We start from the raw sequence: 12,594 nt of genomic DNA, 5'->3' as shown, positions 1-12,594 counted from the left end.
GGAAGGAAAGTGGCTCAGAAGGTGTTGGTGCTGCTCGGGGCAGGGAGTGAAGAGCTCTGTGCCAGCTGTGTCTGTCACAGCTGGGGGGACGAGGCTGAGTTAACAGGTCGAGCTGAGATAAATGCTCTGGGTAAGGTCTTGTCTGTGCTCAGAAAGTGGAAGAGTTAAGGAGAGCTGCTTAAAGCATGAAGTGCATAAATCAAACCTTGCTAAATACACTCAATTCATGAGATTTGCCCATCACTGTGGTACAATTAATTTTCCTGAGTGTGCTCCACGGGCCTGCCCTTTCTCTTGGAAGCTCCTGTGGTGCTGCAGTGGGGTGAGCCCGTGTGTGCTGTGCTGGCCCTGCCAAGCCTGGCCTTCCATCTGAATGCTCCAGAAGGAAGTATGTAAAAATTTTGCAGGCTTCAACTTTTGGGCCATGTTTGTTTTAAAGATGAAAAGTGCATTTTGTATAAAATACGCTGAAATATGCGGAAAATCTTATTTTGCAGAATCCAAGGAGTTTGTGTGCCCACGCATCTCTATTGTCCGTGTTGATGATTCTGCACATAGCTGGTTTTCCCCCCCAGTGCTCGGTGAACTCTGCACAGCTAAAATTCATTCTCATTCCCTTGATGGTTAGTTTGCAGAGTGGATTTTATTCATTTGGCTTCTTTGACCTTAACTAGACAAATGTATTAAAATTCCTATTTGAAATGGAATAATTTACAGCAACTTATCATAGTTTCTTTTACTGTAATACCCTTCTAAAAGCTTGAAATTAAAATTTTTCCTCCTGTTTATCCTCACTGACTAGATTCTGCAGCCCTTAATCTGGTAGGAGGTGTGTGCCTTTCACTGTGAGGACACTGTTCCTCACTTGGCACAACAAGGTGTTGCAGTACGTTTGAGAGGCATTCTTTTAATTTCAGTGGATGGCTCTTATCCCTTTGCCAGATTAACAGTATATTTTCCTCCAGAAACCAGTCTAGCTTCCCTTTTTATTCACCTTTCTGCTTCCAAGGAGAACTGCTTTACACACCAAACACATTTGTATTTACAGATAAAAAATTTTTTGAATTAGACTAAAATTGAAATCTAAGGTGAGACAAAATACTTAATCTTTTAAGCTGTATGCACTGTGGGATAGAGTGGCTCTGTCTCTTGATCCCTTTGCCTCATTTAATGGTACAAGACTGGAATCCAGCCTGCAAGACATCAAATCCACATAATGAAAAATCTGGCCAGCACCCAGGCATCCTCTGTGGCTGAAGATTTTGCTTTACAACTACCCCATGGCACAGCCCTTCAGCTGTGTAAAGAAGCCAGCGGACTAAAACACAACCAGGCATTTCACAGTAGCAGGGAAAAGGTACAGGTTCTGTCTGTTTTAAGCTGAGATGGGAAACAACCATGACAGCACAGCCAGAAGAGAGAGGGCAACACAGGAACCAAGGTAGTGGCTGGCTTTGGTCTCAGTCTCCAGTTAAAAATTTGACTTTGAAGGAGTTGATATTTGTGTGTATGTGTCTTCATTGGGAATGTAAGTAAGGACAGGATGGTGTTAACTTTTAGCAGCTCAAATCTCAACAATTCTGGGTATATAAAGGACCTTGAGGAGTGTCCTCCTTGTGGTTGTTAGTAACCAGAGTGGGTACAGTCTGGTGTACTGAAAAAATATGAAGGACCACTACTCAATTCCTTCTGTTGGGATGCTGGGACAAAGGGCTTTGTTGGTGGAAGTGCCTGACTTGAGTGGGAGCTAGTTGTAACAGAAAAATATTTTAAAGGAAGATTATTTAAAAAAATACCAACAGAAAACCTGTCTGGCTGAAAGGTACCGTTTCTTTGTGAGTTTTCAGCATCAGCATGAATTCAGCCACAATGCAGGTGCTGTAGGTTTGTTTTTTTAACTGAAAGCCATGCTTAAAGCAGTCAGCATAAATACACTGTCACTTCCCAGTTTAACTTATCTTGAAATGAGTAGTTAAAATCTAGTTCAAAGTGCTGCTAGGCATCTTACAAGCAGCTGCTATTGGCAAAATCTGTCCAGGTCCTTAATTGTTGCTGTTCTTAGGGAGTTTTTGGATCTTGGAACAGCAATGTTTCATCAATTGTATTTGCAAAGTGTGAAGTTTGTATTTCAGAAACTTTACAGTTTTTAAAACCTGTACCTTTTTCTGTTTGTTTGTTTGTTTTACATTTCAAAACAGAAATAGAGATCTTTCAGTTAGATTGAGGGTTTTTTCTTCTTTTTTTCCCCCCATTTTTGTTTTCAGTTTATTTTTTGCCATATCAAGCCCCTAATGTTGGCAGGAGATTTTGCTTTGTCTGAAATATCCATGACTAAACATACCTTTTTTATTAGCCAATACTTGCTGCTGGATGTAAGCCATGGGTGTTATTTGAGGGCATTAATTAAAAGGCTTGGTCAGTTATAACTTCCTAAAATGATACAAATTTTTAGACTTTGGGTGCACAAAGAACTGTTGAGCTGTAAATGGGAGTAATCTGTGTTGGTTTTGGGACTGACTTCTGTAATCAGAAGTGGCAGCTTTTGTTTCAGGAAGCAGCTTGGAAGCAGTGTAACAACTTAAACAGATTGAGCTAGAAGAGGAAGAATCATTCTAATTTTGCAGTCTTTGGAACAGTTATTTAGCTGCAAATACTGATTGAATAATTTTACTTTTTATCTACATCTCCATCTTAAAACAGCTCTTGATAGGTCACCAATATGAAATGGGACATCTCATGGGAAATGATCATGGCAGTTTCCAGTTCCCTGGAAACCACAAACAAAAATTTTGTAAATCTAGTAAATTTTTCATTAACATGCAAGAAAATCATAGCTTTGATGTTGACAACATCTACATATAGCTTACTGCTGCTAAATTTGCCACGTTGGCTCATTCTCAGTTTTTACATTTTGACAGTCTCACTAAGCTTGGAGAAGATGAGGTCACTTGAGGCTCTGGGGTTTTTTTTTTTTTTTGCTTGGTGTGTAAATGTGTGACTTTGGTTGGGGCCCAAGTTTCAGTGCAAGGTTCTTGTGTTTGTGGTGTTTTGAGGCTGTGCCTGCTTCAGAGATCTGCAGTGGCCAGTGCATTATTGCAGTTGGTGAAATGTTCTGGTTTTGTGCCCCTGGAGGGTGGCAGAAAGGTGTGTTGTTCCAGGAGTGTTGCTCCAGGAACTGGGAGCTTTGCTGAAAGCAGGTGATTCTGTCCTGCTTGTTCATACAGGGGATGCCAGAATCAGGGCACAGAAAGCAGTTCAGGATCCCATCCTTCAGCACTTTGCTCCCCCAAAAGTGGGCTCATACTGCTTGGTGCCATCTCTGTTGTAGTTGTGGCTGAGAGCACCTGGCAATATTTGCAAAATCTGCTCTCCTGGGCAGTGACAGGGACAAGGAGCTAGCACAGCATGCCATGGTTTCACTAGGCACTCTCCACAGCCCTCCCTCTTTTTTTTTTCCTCCTTGTGATACTAATTTGCAAAAGCAAAAGGTGGCTGCTGACAGATGAGGAAGCCTTAAGTGGGGAGCTCACTCTGCGTGAGCCAGGAGTTGCCTGTGTCTCAAAATAAATATGGATTAATTTAGGGCTCAGTAGAGTGATCATTTGCAAGACCAAATATGAGTTTGTATCACACCAGCCCTTCCACACGGCTCCTGTGGCATGGACACAGCTTATCAGGAAATCTGCCCCTGAGTTTACTGAATGCTTGTGTTAGGCTACAATCTTCTGTGGGTTTCTGTGTAACTCCAAAGTTTGTGCTGTTTTTGTATATTCAAGCATTTATCCAAGCTTTTCAACCTTGCAAGTATCAGAGGCAGACTGCTGTGTGTCATTGGGGTTTTTGTAGGTATCAGCCTTTTTTTTTTTTTCCTAGCTTGTCTAACCATCTCAGTTCCATAATCTGGGCACCTGAGATGGTGGTAGGAATTTTCTCTTCCAGACAAACTCTATGAACTGGTATTATTCTACCCATGCTGCCCACTCAGAAGCTTTTAGTATGTTCACAATTTCTGTGCATCTTCAAATGGTAGAAGTTGCTTTGTGTAATCTAAAACATACTCTTAAAAATAAAAACAAAAAACCCCTGGTGCTGTTGGTTTGGAAGGGAGCTTTAAAAGACATGTGGTGCCAGATTCTTCTGCTCCTGCTTTTGCAGAACTGTAATTTTCTTTGGGATGTGTCCATGGATAGCAAGCAGAGCAGGAGGATGGAGGCATTAATGCACTGTAGCTTCTGAAACTTGCTTTGTCTGAGTCCTGATGTGGACATTGGAATTTCTGTGGAACAGGAGTATAAACCTTTGTTCATGTGTCTGTGTGTAAATGCCAAACTTGCCCAGGCAGTAAGAGCAGCAAAGATCATCCTCTTTAATTGCTCATGGTAGGCTATGCAGAATTTCTTAAATATTTTAGACAAATTGGAGAAGGAAATGTCTGTTGTGAATAGTTGATGTTCCTCAAACTGTGGTTTTGGTGCAAGATACAATTTTCTGTTCTGCAGGAATGACAGAAAAAATAGTTTCTAATCTCTGGTTTTTGCAGACTGAAAACCAGTAAAGCCTTCTCTTTGAATACTATTTGACACAAAAATAAATTATGCAAAAGAGAATAGAGTCTGATTAAAATTGACAATGGTGTGCCAAAAAGTCTCTTGCATATTTTTAGTACAAAAAGTATGGTTTGTGTGGGCATTTTTGATGGGCTGAAACTGTGTTTCAGGCAGCATTTTTCAGTCAAAGAGTTTCATTTTAATTGTTTTTTTTATTAATACTTCTTATCATGAGAATGCACCTAGCAGTTATACTTCAGTGCTTCAGGACAGAAGGGGTAACACTCAATTGGGCATCCTCAGTAATGCAAGCACATTATTGTATAGAGATTATTTTTGGTCTGTAGGTAGAGGTGTGAGTAGGACTAAAATCAAAGGGAGGTGATGTTGCTCAGTGTCTGTCTTGAAATTTTCTGGATGCTGTATAGTCAGTGAGGACAGGAGATGGAATTGGAATTCAGAATTCCTTGCTCAGTTTGCTAGAGCTGTTTCTGGGTTGCTGTCACGGGTGTTTTATCGTCCCATGGCGCAGTGAGCCCGAGAGGGGCAGCGCTGACCAGCGGTGTCTGCTGAGGGATGTGGAGGTGCTGGGGGGCTCCAGAGCAGGGACACGGTCGGGCCCTTCTCCTTCTCAGGCCAGCTTTGAAATGCACTGTTGTGCCCGAGGTGAAATAGTGGGGTTTTTTCCTGTCTGTTTTGTGTTTATTCACGTGGCAGCTGTCAGGCCCAGCTCCGCAGGGAAGGGGATCAGCAGCACAGTGAGTTCACAGCAGGTCAGGCCCTGGCGGGCGGTGCAGGCAGGTTTGTGGAGTTCCTGCTCTGCTCAGGAGGAGCAACCTACCAACTTGAAACACAGAGTTTGTTTGTTTGTTTGTTTGTCTGTTTGTTTGTTTGTTTGTTGTTTTTGTTTTTCTTTGTTTTGTTTTAAAAAAGCATTGTTTTTTTTTACTGTTAAAATGTAGACCAAGTGTTCTGGCAAAAGAGCATAAAATGGAAAATCAGGCATCTGAAAAAGATCTGGCTCATGGCAGCTCCTTCCTGTGAACTTTCCACTGTAAAGCAATACTTTCCATTCAGGGTTTGTCTGAATGGCCCCATGCTCCTCCCTGCCAGTCAGCCTGAACAGAACTGACTGGTCGGTGTCACCATCAAGCTTTCCTGGAGCAGCTCCTGGTTATTTAGGAGGTTATTTAGGCATCATTAGGTATGGAGTGCTGGGTGGTGTTTGTGAGCTCCGGTGTGGACAGCTGTGTGGGGTAAACGTGTGGATTGAGCATTGCTGGAGTAGATGTCTGTCTAAGGGGAGTGTCAGTGATTGTGCCAGAGTGAGATAAGGAACCCACGTGGCCCTTATCCTGCAGCACTGAACCCCTCCTGCTGACAGCCAGGCTGAATTGGACCAGGCAAAGAAAGCTTCCACGTGGAGAGCAGCTGGATGGGACCTAAAATTCAGGGACTTAGCAAGGCATCTTTGTGTTACTGCCTAAAGGATGTAAAAAACACAATTTCTGAAGACTAGGGTCAATTTGTGTATTCTGCACTGTAAAACTCTGTTGCAAAAAGCTTTAAGACAAGACTTTGCTAGATAGTTCTGCAGAGGGTTTTTTGCCGCAATAACACTTTGAAAAATGAAGGAAAATCTGCCCTTGTCACTTTTTTCTGAATAATAGATGAACTTGGGTTTTGTTTAATTGAGCTCATCCTACAGATTTCATTTGTGTTTGGTTCGAGAAAATCAAGTAATCAGCAGTACATACTACACATTCCACTCTCAGCCTTGCAGACAGACACTGTGCAGATTCAGTAGGTCTGACTGCACTTGTAAAATAGGTCAGAGTGTCTTGCTTTTCCCCTATTTTGTATAAACCAAGCAAAGCCAGACTAGAGCTTCTTTTGAAAAGCAAAGAATAATCTTGAGATGTAGGTCTTGTAGAGGCCAGTCTGTTTAGCAGCAGATGTGTTAAAAAATGGAAAATTCACTTCCCAGGGCGAATTCTAGTCTTTCATTGGGCTTGTGTAGTCTTGGAAAAATCTGTAGAGACCTCTGGTGGGAAGAAATGGAGGAATTTTCTGTGTTAAAAAGTGAAGATGTAGATGGATCTCAGCTGTGATGTCCTCTTGCTTTCCCTGTTTTAATGATTTCTCTTTTGACATTTCCCAGGCTTGCTAAAACTACTGAATGGTTTCAATGATAGAAGAGCAAACTCTGCCTTTTGTTAGGGGCTTGGTGCATAGTCCAGAATAAATTGTGTTGAGGGGATGCTCCGATAGTCTGACATAATTCTGTGGGATGGCACAGGCCTTACCCAGGAGTCCTTAACTTCCACCATGGAAGTTAAGGTGAGGTGGGGAAGAAGACCCCAAGCCCCTTCCTGAACTGCACAACTTTCTCTTGTAATGTACTTCATCTTATAATTACCTCGGAGGGGTTTTACCTGCACTGCAGTTTATTCTCTCAGTGTCTCTGGCTCTTGCAATCGGTGCTGTACCCGCACTCAGCAAGAGGGCTCATTTGGCAAATGCATCAATGCCTGACATCATTCCTCCAGTGTCTCTGGGCCTGTTTAAAGCATTGGCAGTATCTGCCTGCACTTCCTGCATGCAGCTGTAGGCAGCTGTGAAATTTCATTGATGGTGACCAACAGGAAACTCTGAGGGGAAAAAACCTCAGCACAAGGCTTGTGAAAGGCCATGGCCTGATTAGTTCCTTGGCTAATGGTAATACATGGCAATAGGGCAGGACCTAGTGCAGAAGACTGCACTGTAAAGAGTGCTTTTCAAAGTAATTAGCTGTAAAATGAGGAAAAGCAATGTTCATCCCAAATTAATGGTGCTATAGAACTAACCACATTTATTTTTAAGAGACCATTAGAGAGCTTTGGTGGTGTTTCAGCAGCCATGTAGAAAGCTGTGCTAGTGGAGTGGGAGGATTGGTCCCTAATGGATGGAAATTGTGCATGGCATGCTGGGATGCACAGTGCAGAAGGGACAAAAGGTTATTAAAAAAAAATTCTTATCAGAAGTACTTTGACATTAGTCCTTAAGTAATTATTTTTATCCTTCAATAGGTGCATCTGCATGCTATTGTGCTAATGCTGGTGCTTCTCTTATTAATTATACTCTTTTAAGCTTGCTTCACAAGAGTAATCTAGCAGCCCATACTAATTAATGCAGTTCAAATCAAACATAGTAAAAATAAAACAGCTCAGCTGAAAAAGAAAGAAAAGGAGAGGGGAAGACAAAACCCAACACTTAGGCAGTTTGATGCCAAAACAAACATGCAAGGCTGTGCCATGTGGGGTACATACAGAAAAGGTACCTTGTACATTTCAGGCATTTAACAGTTATTGAGTTTATGAAATGTAGTGGTACCTTTCTACTAAGAAATCCTGTTACCTGCTTTCCCACCCTTCACCAAAAAATTGTTAATCATTGGTTTTGCTGTTGGCTTCAGTGGTCTGAATTATAGTTAAGTACATTTGCAGTTCTTTGCAACAGCAGATTCTAACCCCAAGACTTCTATAGCTTTTTGTCATTGAACAGTAAGTTTAGTGGAGAAATATGTCCTGGGTAATGTTATCAGCTTCTGCTCAAAGGTTTACAAAACAAGAGTTCACAGGAGGCTGATACCTTTCATGTTCTTCTTTTACAAGTGATGTTTGGAGAGTTCTGTAATCAAAATATTGTGCCAAACACTTCCTAGAATGGTCAGGCCAACACGCAGAAGACCTTGAATCTTGCACAACTGCCTTTCAATCAGTAAAATTTGTAGGGTATGAGGTGCTGATCAGATGTCAGTCATTTCCAGTATGCAGAATGTTTTTATTACATTATTTAATAGATGAGGATATGGCAAAGTTTGATTCCAGTATTTATCTTTTTTTTTTTTTTTAATTGGTTGTTTCAGTGGGAAAATGGAATGTACCAAAATCATTGCTTCCATCTCATAGGAAAAGCAGGCTTGGTTTTGAATTAAAAGTGTTTTATAATTTGGATCCCATTTTAATTGTTTAGTATGCAGGGCAGAGGTGAATCTCTTTTTCTGAGCCACAAACTTTGAAATCAATCTTCCTTGCTTCTTTGCTAAGTTTCACTTGTAAATAATAAAATAAATTTACTGCTATGAATTGCCTTTCTTCAGGAATAGTTTTTTTGTGAACCACACAATAACAAGTAAATACCAAATACAGGTTTATGGTAAGTTTTTAAAAATGCTGTCTTCTGGATCCAAGCTGGATCCTTCAACCCCTGCCACTGGATCCATGCTCATCCCAGTGGCAGTCCCTGATGTCCCAGTGCTGATGGCTTCCTTTGGCTCCCCCTGCCAGGGAAGTGCCCAGCACCCCCAAGGCAATGGTGGCAGGCTCCAGAACAGTATTAAACACTGCTGCTGAAAGGTCAGTGGTGTTGAATTGATGGATTGATGCAGTTACTTAGTGGGGAAATGTACTGTCCAGCTAAAACCCAGTTCTCTTCCCCTGCTCCAAATCCATTCTCTTAAGGTAAGCAGTGTGTTATTCCTGCTTTAGGCACACTGGCATTGCTGAATAAGTGACTGACTGAAAGCTGCTGGATTTAAAGAAATGAGAAATGTCATTTGTGCAGCACAGGAAATTATTATTATTTTTTATTGCTGACCATTAGCACTTGTTCAGTTTGCAGCATTGTGATTGTGGATTTTGTATTTGGAATGATATCCAAGTTCAATAAGTAAACTCATAAAGGATACTAAAACTGGTCTCCAGACTAATTCTTCAGAGGTGATTTTGTTTGCTTTGGTTATTGACTAATGAGCAGCTGAGGTTTGTGATGTTAAAGGAAGGGAGATGTCTGAAGTAGGAAATATTGCCTAATGCTTTCAATTAGCAATGTGCATTATGTGATATCGGCCATTTCCTAGCACTGAGATATCATTAATGACCTTGAATGCAAAATTGCTGATTAAAATATGAGCTGGCTTTTTCTTCTAGAAGTATATTGCCATAGGAGAGCTAGGAACAGATTGTGGGAGGAAAGGTTGCTCTTGGTTTTGTTAGTCAAACAGTTCTATGAATTGAAGATATTTTAGATTTGTTGGATTTGTGACTTCCTTGAAGAAAATCCCTTAGAAGAACTGCTGTGCTTTTTGTTAGGTTTCATGTGGTGTACAGAGAGGGGACACTCATCCTTTGGGGTATTTTCTTCCCTTTTCATCCTGTTCCATTTTCCTAAATTTTCTGTCTCCTTATTGTGGTGACCTTCCTTGGGTTTTTTGTTGGTTTGGTTTTGGTTGGGTTTGTTTGTTTGTTGGTTTGTTGTTGTTGTTTTGGTTTTTTGGGTAAAGTGCCTCTGGATGTGAATTTCTCTCATACTTGAAGCTGAAGGAGCAAATTGTGGTCAGTACTTAACAAAATAAATATATAGGGGAGAGAAGTGAGGGGAGCAAATGCTGCTCCTGCTGCTTGTCCATCAGCATGGCTTGGTCCTCTCAGCCTGAATTAAAACTTTAATTGGCTTTTTCATGTTAGTGCATTTCTGTATGTTCCTGGCAGAGGGAGTTCCTCAGGACTGGGAAATGTTGCTGGTGTGGGTTTGGATTGCTTTGCTTAGGGGTGTGCTGTTTTTCCCTGGTGCCACAAATGGTGCTGCTCTAAGCCAAAGATGAGAACCCACCACCAAGTGAGCAGAGAGCTTTGAAGTCCAACAGGCTGAGTGAATTTACACTTTAAAATACAGATTATTTCACTTTCAATTAAAAAAAACCAAAAAAACCAAGCCAAACAAATCTTGTGTCCTCATTTCCTTTGCAGGATCTGCCTGTAGCTCAGTTTTTTGGGAGAGCTTTAGTTCTGGTGGGGTTTAAGTGTGAATCATGGGTGAGGTATTGCTTTTATTGTAACATGCAGAAATGATCAACAGCTCAATGGAAAAGTATGTATGAAAGGAAATATGGCCAGCACTTCAGTGCCTAAAATGATTATTAAACCAGTTGGGGTTTCATTTGAAGAGTTTGTTATTAAGTAGGTAGTCTGCCTGTGATGAAACAGCAGTGGGAACACTGCCTTTACTCAGAATATTTGTGTGGGGGATTTTGGGTGCATTTTTAATAATGATTTGAATGTATTGTGCTTTGAGTTTTTCTTGGCTACACCCATTTTCCCCCACTCTGATTTGTTTTGCTGTTGGCTTTAGAAATGCAAGGATTCTTACACTGGTGTCTCAAAAATCTGTGTAACAATTTTTTTCCAGGCAGAGTTGCACATGCAGGTTTAGTATTTTTAAGTGGAGATGTGGACTCCATTGAAAATCCTTTGTGGGTGGATTTACAGCTGGGCTTCATGATGGAATTCAGGTCATCAGCCAGAAAACAAAGCTGGAATGGTGTCAGGAGTCTGCACAAGAGGGTTGCAGGTCTGGAAGTGGGACCAGAAGTGTGGTCATCATACAATGGGACTTAAGTGTATCATGGGAGGAGGATGGGAAGTCTGGAAGTTAAGTCAGTGTCAAAAATCACTCAGACAGAACTGTAAAACCAATAAGGCAGATATAATAAGGGTAAACTGTTAACCAATAAATAACTCCTAGGAAATTTGAAGAGAAAGTAATTTGTACTGGAAGGGTTGTTTATTGAGGTTTTCATCTATATTCATTGCAAATAGCAAATAAACAATTGCTTGGGAAACCACACTGATTTTCAGTATGTTTGTCCTTTGGAGTATAAGTTGAGGAAGTGCTGATTTACCTGTCATGTCCAAGGAGATTTTGAGGAGTAATACAGGACTTGATTCTCTTGTTCTTTGTGTTACTGAAGTAGAAAAATAATCCTTTGTGTAACAAAAAGTGAAATTACCTGCTTTCTTTGCAACTTAGATGTAACTTTTCAATATATCTGCATAGAAATTAAAGCTGGAATTTGCATTAATGTTTATTTTGGGTACTGGAATGTTTCCAAGGTGTCTGTGAGTCTGGATCCTGTTCTCTGCCCCATGGAAGAGTTTCTGCTCACATGTGCTGCTGGCTCTGGGGAAACATCCACAGGCAAGGAGAGCAGGAGGATAATGATGACATTACTGGGTGGACTGGAGGACAGCCTGTCTCTATAAATACACATTATTTTTCCTGTTAAATGGCTGGTGCTGAGAGTGGTTTTTAGATGAGCTATTTTTAAGAGAGCATGTTATCCACTAAGGATGTCATTACCTGTTGCAAGAGTTTTAATATAAACTGTTTACATATTGATCTTCTTGTATATTAAGCTGTTTTTTCCTTATCTTCAACAGGCAGCCAGATAAACTAGTGGTGGTTTGGACAAGAAGAAGCAGAAGAAAATCCTCTAAGGTTGGTTGATTCCTTAATAAGTCCCAACTTGAGTGACAAACAGGGTCAGTGGTTTGAGGGACTGTTTTTCTGAAAGTGAGGAGCAGCCAAATAAATAAATGAGAAGTATTTTAGTTGTTGACTTTTCTTTTTAATTCAGTTTATCCATAAAGTTCAGAGTAAAACTGCTGTTGACGTCAGTGCTAATTTATGGGAACTCTTAACTCTGATTTCAGCTTTGGTTGTTTAGCAGAATTATATCACTGTCAGTTCAATTCAGTTATTAATTGCTACACCTAATTAGAAAGGAGAATTGGTTTCTCTACTATAAGTGTATAAAAAAAAAGCCCCAACTAATTAAAAAAAAAGTAATAAAGAATCTGACATCCCTGCAACAGGCAGATAAAGCCTGAATAAGAGGCTATTTCACAGCCTGAAATGCTACAAATAAAAAAGAATAAAAGCAGGGTCTTTCAGCCCAGCAGAGTGTCTTTGAAGTGAATATTTACATCTTCTACAAACACTGTGGGCAAACCTGTAAATTTGTGTTTCATGACTAATAACTTGGTAGCCTGAGGAATGGAAAGCTCTGAGTGAAGTCTCTCCAGTCTCTGGACACTGATCAAGTTTGTCTTTCATGGGGACAGGGGTGCATGCTGTTTTCCTCCCTTCCCTTTAGCATCTCCTCTTCTCTTTGAGATGACTTGGGCTTACTTGCTCATTCCCTCATTGCCTTTCCCCATGCTGTGGC

The 12,594-nt window shown here is 40.8% G+C and overlaps 1 protein-coding gene across 14 annotated transcripts in view; it reads left to right on the top strand.

Moving 5' to 3' along the window:
• EHBP1 (EH domain binding protein 1) overlaps window positions 1-12,594 on the top strand; it is a 206,588-nt gene that overhangs the window by 16,345 nt on the left and 177,649 nt on the right. For all 14 annotated transcript variants that reach the window (XM_063152355.1, XM_063152346.1, XM_063152349.1 and 11 more), the window contains exon 3: window positions 11,807-11,864. In XM_063152355.1, the coding sequence (XP_063008425.1) occupies window positions 11,807-11,864 (58 nt within the window). The remainder of the gene's footprint in view (window positions 1-11,806; window positions 11,865-12,594) is intronic.

Source organism: Melospiza melodia, chromosome 3 (genome assembly GCF_035770615.1).
Source record: "Melospiza melodia melodia isolate bMelMel2 chromosome 3, bMelMel2.pri, whole genome shotgun sequence".
In the NCBI taxonomy this organism is placed as follows: domain Eukaryota; kingdom Metazoa; phylum Chordata; class Aves; order Passeriformes; family Passerellidae; genus Melospiza; species Melospiza melodia.
This window is presented reverse-complemented; position numbering and strand designations above follow the sequence as displayed.